This window comes from Rhagoletis pomonella, unplaced genomic scaffold (genome assembly GCF_013731165.1).
Source record: "Rhagoletis pomonella isolate Grant_MI unplaced genomic scaffold, Rhpom_1.0 Rhpom_scaffold_00010, whole genome shotgun sequence".
Classification (NCBI taxonomy): domain Eukaryota; kingdom Metazoa; phylum Arthropoda; class Insecta; order Diptera; family Tephritidae; genus Rhagoletis; species Rhagoletis pomonella.
The window spans coordinates 12,328,366-12,350,785 of NW_023458564.1; the positions used below are offsets into that span (position 1 = coordinate 12,328,366).

Genomic DNA, 22,420 nt, shown 5'->3' on the forward strand with positions numbered 1-22,420 from the left:
TTATTTTATTTTATTTTATTTTATTTTATTTTATTTTATTTTATTTTATTTTGTTTTATTATATTTTATTTTATTATATTTTATTTTATTTTATTTTATTTTATTTTGTTTTATTATATTATATTATAGTATATTTTATTTTATTTTATTTTATTTTATTTTATTTCATTTTTTGTTCAATTTAATTTTATTGTAATCGGCGATGCCTCTGGGTTAACAGTCGTTTGACCTGTGTCTTTGCGTATACCCAAACTGCCGTTTGAATGTAGAGTTTTCTTTGGTCACCACTAAAATAGCAACACTAACAAGCTTTGTTCAAATTTATTGCTTTGCTTGCCGCAAAAATACACAAAATATGAAAGTTAAAAACAAAAAATAATAATTTACTACAAAATAAATTCAGCGAAAAGAAGAAATTTAAAACAACCAGGACTTGTGAATCCTACTTAATTTCATAAAAATTGGCGCATCTGAACCGTTTCATCAATAATTAGGTATTTAAAAATAGATTTAAAAAATTTTCGTTTTTGTAAAACATAAAGATATCCTTATACACAAGCAAATATGAACAATGCAAAGAAAATATACAAACGTACATACATGAATATGTATACATTACCAACAGTTTTCTTAAGTAAAGAAAATTATTTACGACGAGTCAATTTTTTCTGTATTTTACAAACTAACTTTCAATTTTAATTTGAATATTTTACAATTAATTAAAAATAATTTTGCACAACAAGACCACCTATGCTGCTCTTATGGATGCTGGCGTGCTAAGCTTGAAGGCCGTTTGAAGCATTTTCATGTTGTTTTTTGTTTAAAAAATAAAAATAAAAAATATTGAATATTGAGTAAACAATATAAAAAAAAAAATTATGTGCAATTTAATTGCATTGATTTCGATAACTGCATTGGCAGCTGGTTTTTGCCTAAAACTTTTTCGAAGCTTTTTCGAATTAGAAAGTAAGGCCATTTCCACAGCACAGAGCCATTAAATCGTAAGCATCCTTTATCTTTTTTTTTGTATATATATGCCAACATCCATTAAAGAAGCATAGCGGTACCTAGCACACAAAATGGCTGTAAACTATAAACAATTCCTGCTTCGAAACGCGTCAATCGTTCTAAGTGCTTGCTGTCATTTCGTAGACAAAACGTACATATTTCAAGTTTCTTTCTAAATTTTCCGCCCACAACGGTTATCTTTGCTCAGTTACTGACTAAAAAAAAAGAAGTCTTAATAATACTTAATAATAAGTAGAGGAAAAAACGCTAATGCTTAACAAAGTACGCTTAAAGCTACAGCAAAGTAACTGAGAAGAGAGAGAGAGAGAGAAAGAGTTTAAAAATAGAAACAAGTTTTTTTCTTTTTTTCTTTATATTTTTCATCATCTTTCTACTTCCTGCTTATATTTGAATACACTAATGCTACAGCAATTTTATCTTACATAAGTCTAGTCTATGCACTTATTCCCCTTTTTTCTGTTTTATTTTTGTTTTTTTACTACTACTAATCCACTACTTCAGTTTACTCCGTAATTTTCCCTTTGCTCCACTTAATGTTTCATTTCATTATTTTCAAATTATAGTTTTCTAATTTCCTTTTTCGGTTATTCACTATTTCTGCTTCTCTGCAGCATTGTATGTAAAAAATTCTACAATTTCTTTTTTCATTTTTTCCTTTTTAGATTTTTTATGTTTTATTTTTCTTTCTTAGCAAAAATTGCCAAATTTTCACTACAAAATTGAGTCCTCTAGCCTAACGCGTTTTAACATTTCCCTTCCCTTGCTTCTCCTATTCTCATATTCAAGTTTTCAAAACTATTGCATATCCGCCTATTATTTTTTTCTTCCTTTTTTGTGGACTCTTCATATTAGCTCTATGGCTTGCGTCTCATTTCTAAAAAAAAAAAAAAAAAAAAAATATATAGCTTTTTTCGTTTTCATCTTAAATGCAATTTAGTCCTTATTTCCCCAACTACTTGACTTAATTTAACATTAATTTTTTCACATTTTTCTTTGCTTCCCTAAAAATTAACGCTCACAACAGCCGTCTAACTGTCTGTCTGCCTGTTCGTGCTACGTCTTTACCGCTAGCGAATGCACACATTTTGTTGGTTTTCTTTATAGTCATTCGCGTGAATGCCGCGCATGCGTGCTCATCAAACCCATTTTACATTCAACGGATTGCGCTTTGACCAACAATTCTCTATTATCATCCGTCTATCAACTTGTTTTTAACTTATTCATTTAATCAATTTTTTCTTTAATTTGTGTTCGTAAACGAAATCCTTCAATACAAATGTATATAACAAATTTTCATACATACATACATGCATATATTTAAAATGTAGGTATGTATGCATTTGGAGACGGAAAGTACAATGTATGTATGTATTAGTGTGGCTTCCTTTTATTACTATTCTTCTGCTTCTGCTCCTCTTCTTATTTATCTTCTTCAGCTTCCTAATGTTTTATGCAAATCAGCATTTACATACACATATATATGTATGTATGTATGTGTTTTAATCAACTTCAATGCTACTTAAATACTCTTTTCAGTTTTCAGTTTCGTTACAAACTATTATTATATGTGTTTAAATTTTTTTCTTTTCAAAAAGTAACAAATAAAATATAACGGTTAAATGTCATTTATAAAATGAAAGATTCAAAGAAATTCAACAATCGTGTGTAAAATTTCAAGTAAACTTTGTTTTTCTTCTTCTTCATTCTTCATTCTTTATTATTCGTTCTTGTTTCTTCTTTCGCTTTTCTATTTTACGTTTCCTTCTATATTACCTTCAACATCATTGCATCTTTCATTCCATTTATCGTCTGTTACTTCTTATTACTGCATTCTACTTTTAGTATTAAATAAATAAATTGGTTTCACCCATTCTACTCCTTCACTACTGTCCGCCTCTCTCGATATCATTCAAAATGTAAATACTTTAATGTACTCTATTAAAGACATTCAAAATTCCTTGCATCTTTTGCGGGTATTTAGTGATTGATTTTTTATTTTAAATCTTTTTTTTTTATCTTTTGGCGCTTCTAATCGTCTAACTTGCTATTGGCTGACCAGCATTTTCTTATTTTTTTTTTAATATGCAAAAATACACACATACATAGACCACCTGCTGTTACAAGTGACCTTAACGGCATTTTCCCCTTCATTTAATTTTCTCGCGCGCCCTCGACATGCTTGCCAGCCACTGCTGGGCAGCCGTTTTCTTTAGGTTTAATACTCTTCAAAAATTCTTTTCACCCGCCTACTAATTTTTCCTCTTTTTCGAACTGTATTCCATGCAATTTCATTCCTTTTAGTTAGCGCTTTCTTCCAGTTAAGCATTTTTTCTTCTTTTGCATTCAACTTTTCAAGTGATTTTGCTTTTCCTTCTTTTCTTCTTGCGCATTGCTTCCCTTGTTCTCTTTATTTTTATTAGTAAGTATGTATGTATGTGTATGTTTAACTTAGTCTTTACATTTCTCTTCATTTTAATTTTATATCCTTAAAATGTTTCGTTACTGCTCATTCACTAGCACAGTATCATCATTTTCGCATACAAATATAAAATATATACTTTATGTTCTTTTCATTTTCTTCATATGCTCTTCTAGTTTTGGTTGCCATTTCTTTCTTTTATTAGCATTGTTGCAGTAAACTGCAATAAATATTGGAATCTGTAGTCACTTTTACTATTTTCGTAGGGCAACTGTTTTCATTTTGTTTTTGTTTTATTTTCTAAGTTTGTTTTATGTTTATTGCTGCCGGTTGTCACCGATTTCCTTGTTGCTGTTGCTGTTGCTGTTGCTGTTACTGTTGCTTTTGTTTCATTTGTTCAAAGGTTGTTGTAATATTGTATTGTTGTTGTGTTCTGAATCGCTTTGTCCCTCCTTGTCGTTTTCATTTTTGTTGTTTTTGTTGTTGTTGTTTATTACTATAGTATCTTCTGCTGCTGTTGCATATGTTTGTGTGGTTTTTTTTTTGTTATTCGCGTTTATCCGATTCCACTTCCAGCTCCCATTAGAGAGTCAATCGCGGCATCATAATATTACATCTGCAAAAAGAAATGATATTTATTCAAGGCGGGTACTATTTCATAAAAACATTGACTTTGTAGCAACATAAAAAAGTATTTGTATTCACTAAATTAACATATGTATATACCATTCTGTGTCTACACAAATTATCTTCATTATTAGGGTATACTAACTCAGTGATCTAGCCAGACCTAACGTGATAATTCCTAATAATCACTCTAATCTGAGAATTACTTTTGAAGTTAAGTTCCTGAGTCAGAATATAGACAGTAGCCGTTTTATGTAAATTAGTGAACCCGCATCTAAATCCGTTTCTGAGTGAGGGCTCCTGTAGTGTCGGTTTTTAATTTTATAAAATTTCAAATCACCCCGTACCGATAAAAAATTACTAAATTCAATAAATAAAACTTTATCGCACATCTGCAAGCCAGGGTGTTTAAATTGACCTATAATTTTTGAAATTCGAAAGAACGATGCAAATCTAATAACCCTCACAAAAAAATATCTTCTCGTATAATATACATACATATATTCCTACTACTTAGATCGATATGACTTTTCGAAAAGGTTGTAAGCCTAATCAAAGATATTTTCAAATTAAGACCTTTGAAAACCTCTTTCGTCGGATACCCATATTGTGATATATATGTATGTATGTATTTCAGCTATCTAATTACATTAATTCAAGTTGAATTTGACTTTCAAACATGTGGCAACCTTCCTAAATATATTTCAGAAATAGAGCCTCTTAATTTGAGTGTAACGTGGCAGCTCTCTTCAAACATTCCAAATGCTCAAAGTAAAGATTTCTTAACACTCAAACAACTTGTGTATAAGCTAATACAATATGACTTTTCAAACAGGTTGCAACTCTTTTCAAAACTAAAACCATTTAACGCTCCTTTGTCTGACATTGCGATACATATTTTAATTAACTAATGAATTTCATTTGATTTTTTAAACAGATGGCAACCCCACTAAATATAGTTCAGAAATAAAACCTTTTCAAACCCATCTTGACTGATACCAGTATTTCAATAATTCCTTTAACTGATTGAATAATTTGAATTTAAATTTTTAAACAGGTGGCAAACTTCATTAAACATCACAAAAATATTCTTAATGTTTAAACCAAAGATTTTTTAACACTCTTTCGTTTGACACTCATATTTTAATATTTCATGTAACTTGTGTATAAGCTAACTAAATTCGACTCTTCAAGCAGGTGGCAACACTCCTACTACTGTTTCCTTAAACCCCTTTCCTCTGGCGCCCATTTGATGATCCATATTTCTATTATCTAATTCCCTTAATTCAAATTGAACTTGATTTTTTAAACAGGTGGCAACCCTCTTATAGTTAAGTTAAGAAACAAAGCTTTTCAAAACCATTTCTATTGATACCTATTTTGTAATAATTGATTTATTTGTTTAGATAATTATATTCAACAATTTTTAGATTATTTTAATTTAATTTTTTTAAGGTGGCAACTTTTTTCAAAAAAGTGAAACCCAATTGCATATCTACAACCCAAGCCTTTGATTTGACACCTTATTTTTGAAAATCGAGCGAACGATGCAGATCTGATGATCTGGACAAAAAATCCCATCGCATATTTAACACCTATGTATGCACTAGTGAACCCGCATGGCTACAAAACCAAAACCGGCCGTTTCTTAGAGAAGAGAAATGGTGTCGGTTTTCATTTCGCCCTTAACAAAATATGTCTTCACGTACTATATAAGTATATGTACTTAATTAGATGGATATAGGTGGAAACGCTGATAAAAAAATTTTAATATTTCACTTAACATGTGTATAAGTAAAATAAATTCCGCTTTTCAAATTGGTGGCAACCCTTTTTAAAAAGATTATCAAACCAAAATCTTTTCAATCTTTTCGTTCGACATTGTGATATTTAAATAAGTCGGCAACGATGTTTTTGTGTATTTCACTGACGTTATTCTATTGCAAGGTTTGTTTGATATGAAGGAAAAATTAATCGAGTTCGTACGGAATTATGCAGAATTAAATAATTTGTTTCACGAAAAATATATGGATTTCGGATTTAAAAAATCATATTTGGAATCCTCGTTTTATCTAAACCTTGTGAACCCATTTTTTATTACTGAAAGCAACGGACGGCATACTAAGGATGTGTGTGATTGGTATCACTGATCGATCTGATTGGCGATGATACCGAACTGGCACGGCACTGATGTATGTGGATGGACCTTCAATCTCGTTCCTCCATAAACAAAAATATTTTATGAGATGATGAGATACTAACTTATCAGAAGTAATTGAGATTAAACTACACTGCTTATCAAAGAAAATTATTAAGTGATTTGTCAAAGTTTGGTCACTAGTCACGTGGATGGCCTTAAAAATCGCGTGAATAAGAATTAAAATGCCCAAAAATCAAATTAAATTGGACTAAGGACACGCATCAAAACATGCAGAAAATCCTCAGTTTTTCATAACTTGAGTGTACCAAGATGTTGTCTAGTAAAAAAGCTTAAAAAGAAGGGTGTAGCCAGCAACAACAATTAACCTCGGTCGAGATCTTGGCTTACACTGTACGACCATTTCGATGGTCCTCTGCAATAACGAGAGAATTCAAAATTCGAAAAATAAAAAGTTTTGCTACTGTTAAGTGGCTCTTGCCTCTAATCCTTTTCCAACCCTTACTAAAGTAAGCAGTATGGATTTCTAAACTAAGTCCTAAAGATTAGACATGGATTCGAGAAGGATTAGAGACAAGAGCCATTATTGCACAAAACCATTGATTTATTTTTAGTCTTTCACAGGTTGGCGCTTTTAAGCGTGCTTTTTTTTCAATTTAAAGTTGTTGGTCGCATACAGAGCAGAATTATAAAAAAAGCGTTGTAAAAATGAAAGGTGATTAAAATTAAAATATTCATGCATTCAAAAGAACTTTCTGGGAGTTTTGAGCTACGGGGCATTTGAATTTGCCATTTATTTTTACCAAAAAGAGACGCTATGGTGCGTTTTGATACAACAGACATAGAAGGAAAATGAAGGCAATTTGCAAACCATGTTTCTCAACAATGTTTCTAAACAATTTTAATTGTTTTAAATGCTGCTCTGCAACCATCAACTTTAAATGAAATTATAATATTTAAAATCGCCATTTCAAATCGGTCCAGCTTACTTACATAAATTTAATATTTTTCTGAACTATTTTGGCACAAGTTTTAAAATATAATAAATGGTATAAGTCCGTTGGGAAAGCTTGACCATGTTTTTATGGGCAGTGATGTACCCTAATGTGCATATACATAGTATATTAAAAAGCAGGGACGTGAACCGGTTTTGAACCGGAAAACCGCTTTTTTCTATTAATTAACTGAACCATTAACCGAACCGAAATTTTCCACAAATGTTTGATCCGAACCGAAAACCGAACCACTTTCCATAACGGTTTAAAGGTTCGTTTCAACCAATTTTCAAAAGATAAATGTACTCACTTTTTTTTTTCTTTTTGTTAAACATTGTAATACCTACCATGTTTGTTTACCATGTGACAATATATCGTCGGTCCCTACGAAGAGTAGCACATTTCACTATTCGCGTGGAAGACTAGCACATTTCATTATACGCGTCGAAAAGTAGCACATTTAAAATTTTTGCGTCGAAGAGTAGCACATTTCATTATTTGCGTAGAAGACTAGCACATTTCAGATTTTTGCGTGGAAGACTAGCACATTTCAGAATTTTGCGTGGAAGACTAGCACACTTCAGATTTTTGCGTGGAAGAGTAGCATATTTCACTATTTGCGTGGAAGGCTAGCACATTTCAGATTTTTGCGTGGAAGACTAGCACATTTCAGATGTTTGCGTGGAAGAGTAGCACATTTAAACTAAATCATAAAAGCATAATTTATATTGGAAATTCAAGTGCTTATTTTATATTTGTGTAATTCTATTATAAAATTCATAAAATTCCGACGGTATATCCTATGATTCCTTTGATTATTTTTGTCGCATTTGCTACTATATAACGAATAAACACAATTTATTTTTATATGAAAGAAAACCGCAACAACGGAAATTTTTTAGCCACTTGAAACTTGCACATTATTGCAATAAAATTGAAAGGACTTTAATTCTATATACTCAAAAAATTCTTAGAAAAAAATTATTTGACATTTGGATGAACATTTTTAGATTTTTTTTAGTTTTCTATAAAGTTTTAAATTTGGGTTTATATCATGATTCAATAATACAAGGTTGTGTAATTTGTGACAGCTAAAATTTGACACTCCTCTATCTAGATTTGTATTTTGGAAGTAGGAGAAAGGGGAAGAATGTGATCGCATTTTGCGAAAACGGTAGTAGAATGGTACTACAAAAAGTACGCAAAGTATACAATTAGAAGTAAAATGTGTATTATTAATTCTATGCGAATTTGCAATATATTTGGTGTTTTAATGGAAATACTAAACAATACATAAAAATATGCATTTTCGAATTAAGTTCTTCGTCATTTCCGGGAACAAATCTAGAATGCCGGCCGTTGAGCTATGCAAAAACTATAAATGCGGATCAATAGAACTTTTTATGCTCATTTCACCCATGCCAAAATGATTTGGCGCAAGTAAAAAATGAAGAGGTTCTAGAAGGTTAAAGTTCAGTTTTTAGATATTTTAAATATTAATATCTTATGTAATTTATAACCAATTAAACAGCTAATGACGTCACCATAAAGGTCATTAATTTGTTCTTCAGCTGATGTACATAATTTATAGCCTTTTGTATTTTTAAACCAAAACCACTAAAAATCCAAGAAATATTATTTTTTCATGAAATAACCTTTTTTGAAAAAACTGCATAATTAATGGTAAAGAATTTTATATAATTTAGAAAGTACAAGTTATTATCTTTAATTCGATATTACATACTTTATCATGATCTACTTTTGGGTTTCAACAATTTAGTGATAATAAAAAATACAAATAAACCTCTTATATCTTCTTTTTTTACCAGTGACAAATAAATTTGGTATCGTTGAAATCAGCGTAAAAAGTTCTATCAATCGGCATGTTTGGTTATTTTATAGCTAAACGGTCGCTATTCTACACTTGTTCTAGAAAATTACGCAAACGAAGGTGACGCCAACGAATATTTAGTATGAAGAATTTTTGGTTTTACTACTAATATCACTAGAAACTCTAGAGTAAGCAACATTATGCACAAGTAAAGGAGCCGATTTTATGTGTGGGAGCGAGAAGACTGTTTTATTACAAAACCTTTCTATTATTGAATCATGGGTTTATATGGACTTCTTCAGAGAATGAACTTTATTTTAATGAAAATTCTTAAAAATAAGTAAATAAAAATAAGTGGAAAACAATATCACTTTGAAATGAGGTGCTTTTGATATGACTGCATGTACATTAGGGTGGTCCAAAAACAGTAGTCGGAATTGTAATGCTCTCACTCCCTAGGATTGTTGTATATAGAAAAGTGTACCCATATTTTTTTTTTAAATCAAAAAATATTTAGTGGTCGTTCAAAGCGCTCAAAGTTTTCCATGTATTTTTGTATGGGAAAAAACAACTTTTCGTAGAAATGGTATAGAATTTTTGAAAATCAATATTTTTCGATCAGAAAACTCTGGTTATTTTCAGGAGACTTTCAATAATAATACGCAATTATTTATTTAACAATTTTTTAATACTAACGATTTTTTATTTGTCCCCCATTGCATTTTTCGGGGTTTTTGGGGTTTTTGGCGGACCTACAAATTATAGTTGCGATGAAAAAAGGTTAAATAAACAATTGGGTATTATTATTGGGAATCCTGCAGCTGAAAAAAGTTTTCCGATAGAAAAATAGTTTTTTTTGAATTATATACCATTTCTACCAAAAGTGTATTTACCCATATAAAATATGTACATGGGAAACTTTGGGAGCTTTGAGCGACCTCTAACTATTTTTTGATTTCAAAATAAAAAATAGGGATATATTTTTTCGGTATAGAACAATCCTGGGGGGTGAGAGCATAAAAATTCCGACTTTACTTTTTCACATGCATTTTTGGACCACCCTAATGCACATATATGTTTCTCGTATTTATAAATAGAGGAAGACGCGAATATGCGTCCAAACGAGTAGGAGGAAAATAAACGTTTATTCTTGTTGTAATAAAATACCGAAAAGCTCCATACACAACATTAAACTCTCAGCTTAGTCGAGGAGAAATAATAATTACATACACGTATGTTTGGTTTTTGTACGGCTGCTAGTACCACTTTATATGAATTCGCTATTCTTCTACGCGAGTATCTGAAATGTGCTACTCTTCCACGCAAAAATCTGAAATGTGCTAGTCTTCCACGCAAATAGTGAAATGTGCTACTCTTCCACGCAAAAATCTGAACAGTGCTAGTCTTCCACGCAAATAGTGAAATGTGCTACTCTTCCACGCAAAAATCTGAAATGTGCTACTCTTCCACGCAAAATTCTGAAATGTGCTACTCTTCCACGCGAATAGTGAAATGTGCTACTTTTCGACGCGAATAATGAAATGTGCTAGTCTTCGACGCGAAAAGTGAAATGTGCTAGTCTTCCACGGCAATTTGAGATGTGCTACTCTTCGTTGGGAGCGACGATATAATGTAAAGGCAACCCATCTCATTTGACAGACACTTGACCCTTAACCTTGCGCGTTGTTGCACTCGACACTCGACACTTAAACTTGCGCGTTATTTTTTTGTTTTTTCGAACCGTTGAACCGAACCGAAACTCCGGTTTAAAGACCAAAAAAACCGCGTTGACGAACCAATCCAAAAGTGCAAAAACGGTTCGAACCGCTGAACCGAACCGACCAAATTTTTCACCTGGTTCACGTCCCTGTTAAAAAGTATAACGTACTTGCGCTCAATATGAAGAAGACTATGTTCAAACAGGCACCTAATTGGCAATTAAGAACCTCTTCATCAACTTGAGCCTTAATTGTTACCCAATTTATCATACAAAAATTCAAATTATTAATTGCCAATTAATTTGTGTCAGATTATCTATGCAACCCTGCTAGGTATGTTTAATTTTGACTTGGAGGTATGTTTATTGAACAAAGAGCAATTAGCTGTTTGTTTCTGGTCCTCTTTTACAGCAGATCAGGAATGGAAAATTGAGTTATAAAATCGTACTTAATTTACGGAAAATTTTACTTAAAAGTAGATAGATGGACCAAAAAAGTAAATATGTATTTCTAAATAAAGAAAAATAGGAGGATAATAATTCCCATGGGTACCATGTTACCTTCTGTACTCACATTAAACAAATTTTGGCTATGAAAATAATCTTTTCGAGCAGCGCGAGACAAAACTATGTTGTAGAAAAGGTGAATCACTTTCCTCCCAGTTCTTCGATTTGACGTTTTAAAAAGAAATATTTTCCGTCTATCTGGCGAAATCCACTACAATTGCGTTACTTCCTTACCACCCTTCGGTATTATTTGTATGCCTCTTCACAAAGGAGGGAAGCTATTAGACCAGTTGCCCGCACCAGAAAATGCATTGAAATGTCAATAAAAATATGAACAGATTTCAGGAGAAGTTATTTGGCTACGTTCCAAATGTACCTAAAATGTACTTTCAAACAAAATAAAGGTACTATTGTACCAACTTTTCCATCACTGTAGGTAATCCAGCAGTAAGAATGATACGAGCACAAGATTGCGCCCGGCCCGTTGTGTACCACAAGTAAACAAAGAATAGAGCGAAAAGAAGAACGTGTTGAAACTGCCAAAACACTTCACCTTACAGCGAAACACGCTTTGTTCGCTGCACCGTGATCCAGCAGTTGAGAGGCTTTTCAAACCCATTTCGATTGATATTCATCCTTTAAAAATGCATTTAACTTATAAAATAATTTGAACGCAGCTTATAAAATACGTGGCAACCCTACTAAATATATTTCAGAAATAAAGCCTTTTCAAAATCATTTCGATGATATCCATTTTTTAATAATTCATCCAACTTCAAAAAATAATTTGAATGCCATTTTATAAATACGTGGCAACCTTCCTCAAACATGCTAAATGTTCAAACTCGAGTTATTTTAACACCCTTTCGCTTCATATTTCAAACAACTTGCGCAAAAGTTAATTAAATTCGACTTTTTAAACAGGTGGCACCCCTCTTCAAAAGTAGTTTCGCGCTAAGATATTCTTAAATATTCTTCTTCCATTGCGATACATATTTTAATTAACTGATGAATTAAGTTGAATTTTATTTTTTAAGCATGTGGCAACCCCGCTAAATATAGTTCATACTGATACCCATATTTTAATAACTCATTTAACTTATTCAATAATTTGAAATAAATTTGTAAACATTTAACTTGTTTAGTAATTTGAAATAAATTTTTAACCAGGTGGCAACCCTCTTACAACACCTCAAAAATATTCTTAATGTTTAAACCAAAGACTTCTTAAGGCTCTTTAGTTTGACATCCAATTTTGACATTTCATATAACTTTTGGATAAGTTAACTAAATTCGACATTTCAAGCAGATGGCAACCAACTTCAAAATATTTTCAAACTGCTACCATCTGAGCCGCCTTTCGTTTGGCACCCATATGTTGAAACATTTTTTTTTGCCTAATTAATTTCCTTAATTGAAATTTAATTTGATTTTTTAAAGTTAAGTTGAATAAACTAATTACAATTTGAGTACTATTATGAGTAATAGTTAATCTATGAACTCGTAAAAATTTAATCAATAAAACTCAAGAGGTTCTCACGCATAGCTTTTTGAACACAGTCTTCAATTAGACATCGTTCACACTATGTTTGTATGTATGTACATACATTTTCAAAGAAATGTAGAATGCGCTATAAGATGCAAAAAATTAATGCGCATAATATATTACGCACACCACTAAACTATAGTGTTAATGATGATTGAAATCAGCAGAATTACGCATATTTTAGTAGCAAAGAAAAAAAATATAGAGAGCTAAGCATCGCACTTACTACGAATATGCTACATATATACATATGTACACATGAACACACAATCCATTAATATTACGTATATAAATGCAAGTTATGTATGTATGTTTGTATGTTCATTATTATGCATACATAAATACATAGGTACAAATGCACGCTCGCACAGACAAGGACGCATCGCTGGCATTGTTAACGGTGTCTTTGCTTGCGTGGTAATGATGTTCCAAAAAAAGGTGTGAAGGACACGCAGGATAAAAATCATAATGATAGCAATGGCCGTCAAATGCTATAACGGAATGCAACAAAAATATTTAACAACAAAAAAAGAATAAGAAGAAAAAACAAAAGCTGAAAATAGCGATGCGATGCAGTCTTTTAAAGTTGGGGATGCAGATGATGGAATACTTCAAATGAATCAGTGCTAGAGATGAATAAAATTTGTTTGAATAGAAAGACTGGTCGGATGATTGAGGGCGTGTAAAAAAAGCAACAAAATGTAAATATGTATCTATGTATGTTGCAGCTATGCACAATATTCTGAGCAGATAAGCACAAACAGGCAAGCAAAGTAGGCAAGCACAAGCACAAGCACAGGCGGGCAGGCAGGCAGCAATAAAGCACAGCACAGTATGACACAGCTCACATATGTATGTTTGTATGTATGCACATAAGAGATGGCGGTAAACAGCAAATGGCGTATGGTGAAAAAAGTGGTAAGAAAATGACAGTCGATTGTGAGTTAGCGAGTGTGTGTATGAACATATGTATGCATGTATGTATGTATGTATGTAGGTAGGTATCTATGTCAATGTATGCGTGGCATGGCAGGTGAACCTAACTTTATTATAGAAGAAAACTAAAGTAAACAAAAAAAAAAAACGGCAAAGTATGTCAGAAATTAATTAAGCAAAATTTAGTGCACAACGAATGGCGCTTCGAAAGGCTGAATATAAATATGTTTGATGGTATTTGTGTAGATGAGATTAAAACTAAAAGCGAAAAAATTTGCGCTCATCAAAAAAAAAAAACCAATATGAAATGCCCGGCATTAGAACTACTTACATAGCTACTAAAATGAGTGATGCTCATGTAACAACGATGATGTTTCGAAATTTTGCATTTTGTAGAAGCAAAGGTTGGACGTCAAAAGTACGCTAGACGCTAAGTTACATGCAACGTACCCAAACATAACAAAATACATATGTATGTAGTTTGTTTTTGTAGCCAACTTTTTGATTGAAACGCTTTAAGCTAATTAAAGGACGTGATAAAATGACAACTCAATGAAAAACTTAGTTAAAAAAATTCAAACCAAAAAATTAAAAAAAAATATCTAAAATTGTTTTGTTCATGGAAGGTGCATTGTATCCGTTAAATTCACTAAATTTGATTTTTTTTTAGCAATTTAGTAACTAATATTAACTACTATTTTCGAATTTCACAAAAAAAAAGAAACTAAAAATATCACGTAAGTTTAGTTTGGAATTTTCGCTTTCTCTTTGGGATTTTCAGTATCTTTTTTTTTTAGGTTTTTGTTTCTAAGTCACACGCACTCACCTCGCGATGACCTATTTGGGAGCGGCTGGATGTGGATACTGTGTATATGCCTCATCGGGTGATGCAGCTGTGCTAGCCTGTTCGGAATCTGTCATTGGCATTGTTGGAATAATTGTTGGTTGTGCATAATATGGATAAGTTGGACTAATATACTGTAATGATGGAGAGAAATTCTATAAAAAAATCAAATAAAGAAAGAAAAACAAATTTCATATTTAACGGTTAATATTCACTTATTAATGGCCAAAACGATGATGATGCGTAGATATTTTTGTTTGATTTTGAAATTTTAATTGTACATATGTACAAGTAACTATGTATATATGTACATATGTACGTACAAGAAAATGTGTATGGAAATGGGTAGAGGAGTGAGTGAAAATAGTGAGCAAATATTTCAAAATAAAATTGTTTTTGCAATTTTCAAAAAAAAAAAAAAAATATAAATAAAAAACTCTTCACACCATTTATGAATGTGAGTACAAAAGAAGTTTGATAAAAAACAACTTTTAATAAGTGGAAAATGTGCACGAAATCTTGCAAAAAAATTGTGCTTTATTCGAAAGTGTGTGTTGCTGGTCCACGTAATAGTAATAGTATTTGTATTTATATACATAGAATAGTAGGCAAACTTTATGACACAACAAAAACTGCATTGTATGTATTGAAAAAAAAAATCATCAACAAATATTTGCTTGTAAAAATTTTCAGCAAATGAAAGCAATTGCTGTACCATAGGTTACCCTCAATATGAAATGTCATCCTAATTTATGAGTATAAATGATGAGTCGAAAATGAGTGCATTGCATTTCCTATTAAGTGTTAGTTTTTAAGCTACTCACTCAAATTTTATTTTAACATTTTACATGTTTTTCAACTTACGGAATTGCCAATTTGCAATGTGGCTAGTTGTGGCACCATTGGTCCATATGGCACAGACGGATCACCACTGACCATCATCGAGATACCACGTGGTTGCACCTGATTGACTGCGTCTGGTTTGTAGGAGGCGACTCCCAATTGTGGGGCAGCAGCCATTTGCATATACTGTAAATGAAAAGTTGAAAAGTAAGAAATTAGTTTGACATATTTAAGAGGGAGGTAAATATTTTGCTTTAATTTCATATTTAAGAAAACTTATGCTAAATGTATGTATGTAAATAAAAGCACTAGTCAATAAAATTTTGCGGCAGAGTTTTTGAGAGCTAATTCCTATAGGATTTTATCCACAGATTAAGAATCTGTTTACATTGGTTTACAACAAAAATGCTCTATGGATGCCACTATCAAATTTTTAAGTAGAACTGCTCGCTGATTGCGAAAATCGAGTTACTTTTTTTTCTATGGATAGGTTTTTGAGATGTTTTCACTAAATCACATATATCTTACGAACCAATGGAACAATATGCGAAATGTGGCAAATTTTTTAATGAAAAAATTAAAAAAATTAAAAATTTAACAGGAAAAAATTACAGTTACCAAGCCTGATCTGTTATAAAAAATCAAGCTATATACTAATGAAGAAAATCGATTGATAGTAAAAGTGGAATTAGTGGTCAAATGAAAATGCGCAAAGATTTGTTGTACGAAAAATGAGCAGGAAAGAATGTCACTCATACGCCATGTACACATGAATAACACTCTTTCCTGGTCATATTTCATACAAAAAATCCTTCTTCAGTTTTGTAAAGGAACAGGCTTTTATACGAGCGCAAAAATTCGTATTTTTCCCCCTGCTAAAGATTGAACTTTTTCCAATTTTCCATAAAAAAAAACAAAAAAAATGAATAGATTTATTAATTTCTCAGAAACTATCATCCCTATCGAACAGTGGTGTAAATACGGTTTATGGAGAGTTTTGTTAGATTTAATTAATTCGTAAGATAAGTGAAACCACATTTTTTTAAACTGAATAACGGTAAATTGCAAATGTCTCGAAAACGTATCCATTGAAAAAAATTAATTTGTGGAACAAAAAAAGACCCAAATTTGTGATCCAGTGTTATCGCTTCTTTGCGCCAAAAGAAAATTATTTCTTCTGCAAAATTTCGCATAAAAAAGTTTTTTTTTCTTTTTAATGAAAAATGAGGCGAATGCAACCTTAAATATCCTTCTATTTTTGAATACATCCATACGATTGTTTTTAAGTTGCCTTGTTGTAGGCGCCAATATGATAAGTTTTTCAACGTAAGTTTCTAATTCCAACTACAAAAACATAAAATACGTGCCCAGCTATGAGTAAAGGTGGAACTTAATCTTCTTCCAATGAGTATACATATTGGAGTATACCGTATATACATGTATAGCCAAAATTTTCAAAACATTTGACCGGTAAACCGAGCTTCTAAAAGAGAACTCATACCAAATTTAAAAGAATTTGAAAAAAAAACACTATCTTTGATAACATACTTTTAAGTATTCTCTTGAAGGAATAATTTTTTACCTTTGGAGCTAAAAGGCCAATGCTTCCGCTCTCATTTTATAGCGTTGAAAAGATTCCATTCTATATCTTTATACAGAGATTAAAAAAAATAAAAATAATTTGGAGAAAACATGTTTTCTAACAACTTGCTAATTAAAAAAATTAGTCTCTTCGAATAGATCTCCTGAGAAAAATATCCACCAGCACTTTCAGGAGAGTAAAGACCAACGTACATAAGTGAAAGAAGTGGGAAGAAGATCTGAAGACTTGTTACTTCGCCTTTTGTCAATCGCGAGGCAGCGAGACGAAAGAGTGGAAATCGCGGTGGCGGTGCTTCGTCGGACTTGGCGAGATGCGCGGGCTACTTTAGCCGACAGTTTATGCTGCATACACCGGTGGATAAAGCACAACGTCGAGCGATCAGAAGGCTACACAAACTGCCAACACCTAGTCCGCCTCTTGCTTTCACCAGCGGGGGGTTCGGGTAGCCATCGGGAAGGCGAAAGCCTTCAAAGCCATTGAATCCGACGGAATACGCATTCTCATGCTGAAAAAATAGTGTCCTGCGGGTGTAGACTATCCTTAATTTATTAATGGCCGCTATTATCATTTTATATATCTGGAAAACGAGGAGAGTGGTCCCACTGCTTGAACCGGGGAAACCAGTCAACAAGGAAGAGTCTTATTGCCCGATAACCCTCCTTTCCCCGGTAGCGAAGACACTTGAGGCCTTGATACTCCCGCGCTACACGCATCAGCTGGCTTCAGAGAGGTATCAGCATGGTTTGCGTAACATACACAGCACAACAACAGCACTTAACGCCATAAACATTCAGATAACTCATGGCCTGAATCGAAACCGTCCCTGTATGAAAACAGTCCAAGTAGCGTTGGATTTGTTAAAGGCCACTCCACGCTACTAAATAGGGCACACTGAGGCTTCTTATCTCCAACAGCGATTCAAACGATGGTCGGAGAATTATTTGAGTTGTCGACATTCGTCGGTAATTTTCAGAGACAAAACCAGCAAACCGACAAAAATTCAGCAGTGGGTCCCACAGAGTGGTATCTTGTCCCCTCTGCTGTTTAATTATTACATTTCGAAGCTCCCTCAACCACCAGAGGGTTTTACGATTTTACCTCTCCGAACTTTCTTGCTTCTTCACTGCACGGAGCCTAACCTTCCCCCTGCGAAATCCTCGGCAACCCTTTTTTACCACCTGGACGAAGGAGGTCAGACTACAGCTGGGAATTCACGTCGAACGTGAACCAATTTCGACGGTTAAAAGCCCAAAAATTCTCGGAGCCACCTTCGGCAGTCTGCTCTCCTTTTCGGCGCATATAACCGCGATTGTCAATAGAGTACAGAGCCGCAACAAGCTCCACAAGTCGCTAGCCGGCAGCACCTGGTGCCAAGACAAAGAAACGATGTTTCGGCAACATACAAGGCAATTTGCCGACCGGTTCTAAACTATGTAACGCCCTTGTAATCACCGGGGACTAACAGGACGAAGTTGACGTAGCTACAAACATGCCAGAACACGGCATTCCGGACGGCGACTGGATGCCTTCTGATGTCGCCACAGCACCAACTTCACGACGAGGCTCAAATGCTCCCAGTGAGGAAGCACAATACGATGCTCTGTAAGCAGTTATTAGTAGAGTGCCGCAGAAGTGGGCACCCGAACAGACGCTCGCCTACGCACGTCAGAAGGCACCTATAAGACCTACGGATGAAGTCAAGAGGTTTCTAAAGCAACCTCTGGACCCGACAGCATACCGACAGGCCATAAAAGGAATTCACATCAAGTCGGTCTTGACTTCCACTGACTCTCGACATGTGAATGCCGTTTTGGGAACATAACCACTTGACGTGGACGCGGCAGAGCTTCGTCTGCCTTGGGTATTTCACAGTTTGGTTGAAGAACGCACAATCTCAAAATTTATTAAAAAAACGGCCTATCCCAGCTGCTGCTTCGAGAATGACCCATCTCAATGTAAATTCAATATATCGGCAGATGAGACAGAGCATTCTTGCAAAATTTGCTGAGATGGGGCGTGTTCGAACGATGGGAGAATTCGAAAGAACTATTCTAGCCAACGACAGTGGTTCAGTTTGCGACAGGTACCGAAGACGATGATAAGGTGAACTGTATGTCCTTTGCAGTCCATGAACATAGTCAGACTATTTTGCGGGACTGGACATGTACGGATGATGACACAAATTTTTTTCTGGAACAGCCCTTTTGCATTTGCTTGTAGCACTCTTTTATTTTTGGCATTTTAAGTAGTTTGTCTTTAAATATACATAGTAGTATATTTGTAAATAAATATGTCCATTAATTTCTAAACTAACTCACCTGATCCTCAACTTGAGGTATTGGTTGCGTCATCATATAGCCTGGTATCCATTGTGAGCCAGCTGTCATTGGGTAACTACTAACTGGCGGTGCACCAAAACGTGAATACGGCACACCGATTGGTGTACCAACATTAACACTAACACCATTTTGTTGCATTGTCGGATCGTAGGTGACCGGTATGCCTTCGGCGGGATCACGCCACGTTCGCGCATTCGGATCGGGATTCTTGTAGAGATTCTTCTTTTTTGGACCACCATCGGCAAATTTAACCAAAAGTGGATCTTTGGCACCCTGTATTGTATTACCATTAAATATTTGTATAATTTGTTCGCATTTCTCGCGACTCTCCATGCGTGCGAAGCCAACGCCTAAACAATAAAGGAAGATAAAATATTTACAAAAAAAATTCTAAAAATATTTTATTTTAAAAAATATTAAATTTTTTTTTTTTTTTTATAAATAAATAGTGTGTATGTAAGCAAATTTGGCGGCATTTTGCAAAACTCACTCACCTTTTGAATTCATTTGCTGATCGCGCAATATGCGAGTAGACACAACTTGACCATATTTCGAGAGCATATTCTCCAAGTCTGTCTCCTTGAAATGTGGTGGCAAATTTGCGATGTACAAATTTGTGGGATCCTGTTCTTGTTGCTGTTGAGTGATTGTCCATTTTGGTGAAAAATCGTTTTGCGTGAGTAAGTGTGTGTGTGTTTTTTTTTTTTTTTTTTTTTTGTATGGATAGATATGTGGCCCGGCATGCGAGTATGGTTGTTGTTGCAAGTATTACGATTTGAAGAGATGTGTTCCATACATTATATAGAGTTTCATTTGGTTTGTATTTTACATTTACAGTGCCGCATAAAAGTACAACATGAAAAGCAATTCGAGAGCAATTTGCAAATATTTTTACATTTTGTAGTCATAACAAAATTTATTTGAGCGTTTTCGTTGTTTCGGTTAGATGTGTGGTGTTGAGTGCACGTTTACATATATGCGGTTGATGGATGTTGTGGTGTTGTTGTTGTTTAATTTTTTTTTTAGGACATCGCAGATTGGCACATTTTTATCGCGTACGTTGTAAAACATGAGAATTAGATGGAGAAATATTTGAAAAATAAAATAATTATGAGTTAGTTAAATTTCAATATCAGACAGAGATGCTTGGAAAAGCGTGTTTATGTATGTATGTATGTATGTATGTATGCACGTGTAGAGTAGCAAATGTTTGCATGTTTGCATGAGTAAATATAGTATTTAATTTTACATTTGTATACATGTATGTTTGAGTGCAAGTACCTATGTATGTATAGTATGTATGTATGTATTTACTTATCTATAAGCACATACATACACACTGTATGCCAATATGTCCTGTTCATTTTGTTATTGTACGAGAATGCGTGTTATTCTTGTGCGCAAATCGAATCACTTATTTTTCCTAAATTAATACTTATTTATAACTTTATTACACTATTTATATTACAATAATACTTAAGTATTATACCAAAAGTGTGTGCGTATGTGCGTTTAAATCATTACAAATCGATTAGCAGTCATTGAACTATTTGGCTTTAATTAAATTAATTTGATAGCAATTTGTCAATCGATGCCATTAAAGGCGAAGGCGCGCGGTAAATTGATTGTAATTTATCCATTTGCTGCATTCATTAGTTCAGCCCTTATATCGTTACGGCACATGTAGTTGTGCATAAATTTGCTGCACCCTTCGCAGAATGCATAGTCGTTACAGTGGCCATACATACTTAAATATTTTAGAAATAAAAATATAGTACAAGCCTTCATTACGTACAATGTGCATAGGTCAAGTAAGACGGGTACATTTTTTTGACTAACTATGCGCATATAGTACAGAACGCTTCTGTGTGCAATTCTAAGCAAATTTGCCGAAGTAACCATGGATCTAAAATCAATTTGGACTCTTCCAAATCGCGAAAATAGGTTTCGAAGAAAATGTGGAAATTTTCACTGTTGCTCCCTCTCGTGGAAGTTTTAAGAAAAAGATGTGTGCAGAAATCCATTTCCAAAAAAATCCTTATAGCATTTTTGTATTTGTACAAAATTTAAGCACTTCTTTACGACACTACGGCGAAATTCTAAGAAACCTACTTTCGCAAACTCCAAATTGATTTTAGACCCCACGGTTACTTCGGCAAATTTGCTTAGAATTAAACATAGAATCGGCATGTGCTATACGCGCATAGCCGAAAAAATCTCTCATACAAATTGACCCGTCATGTGGAAAATAATTGGGCCACCACGACATTTTGACTATTTTTCTTTTGTTTGTTTTATTTTTATTATTTTCTTACAAAAATTTAGCTCATTAACTAACAAAACCCATAAAATCTTAAATTTCAAACTTTATAGAAAAATTCGAACAATTTTACAACAAACTTTTTATTGAGAATTTTTAGAAAAAATTCTAAGCATGCAGTTTTTCACCCATTAAATTCTAGCTCAATAAAGCGCAAGTTTCAAGTGGTTAAAAATTCGCGTTGATTTTTGATAATTTTTTTTGCTGACGCTGTCAAGCATTTTCCTCCATGCAAAGTATGGTCGGCAATTTATATGCAAGAAAAGAATAACACCATCGGCGAAAAAATTATCAAAAATTAACGCGAATTCTTTGCCACTTGAAACTTGCTAGAATTTAATGGGCTATAAAACTGCATACTTAAAATTTTTCTAGAAATTCTTAATATAAAGTTTGCTCTTGTTTTAAAATTTTGTAGAATTTTAATGAGTTGTATTTTTATATAAAAATAATAAACATTACAAAAAAAAAAAAAAATTAGCCAAAACTGGTCCAAATGTCGCATCCCTTTTATTTTTCATATGACTGTATATATTCATGTTCTGCTAGCTTTAACGGACCCGTAATATTAAAAAAATGCATACAGGCAGATGCTATGACTTGTAGTCACGTAAGTATGTACAGGTATAGAGCATCAGCTGTCACAGCTGACATAAGACCCATTACTTTCTTCGGAGCTACGATATAGTGACGAATCCTGGCCAAA

The 22,420-nt window shown here is 33.3% G+C and overlaps 1 protein-coding gene across 9 annotated transcripts in view; it reads right to left on the minus strand.

Annotated features, from left to right (window-relative positions):
• Nucleotides 1–229: 229 nt before the first annotated feature.
• LOC118746066 (protein alan shepard) overlaps nucleotides 230–22,420 on the minus strand; it is a 342,147-nt gene continuing 319,956 nt past the window's right edge. For 5 of the 9 annotated variants that reach the window (XM_036479806.1, XM_036479808.1, XM_036479812.1 and 2 more), the window contains exons 5-8: nucleotides 19,889–20,030; nucleotides 19,374–19,744; nucleotides 15,474–15,638; nucleotides 14,603–14,764 (exon numbers count right to left, since the gene is read on the minus strand). In XM_036479806.1, the coding sequence (XP_036335699.1) occupies nucleotides 14,603–14,764; nucleotides 15,474–15,638; nucleotides 19,374–19,744; nucleotides 19,889–20,030 (840 nt within the window). Of the gene's footprint in view, nucleotides 4,065–14,591; nucleotides 14,765–15,473; nucleotides 15,639–19,373; nucleotides 19,745–19,888; nucleotides 20,031–22,420 lie in introns of those variants that run through there. The other 4 variants (XM_036479813.1, XM_036479807.1, XM_036479805.1 and 1 more) reach the window with 3 other exon arrangements.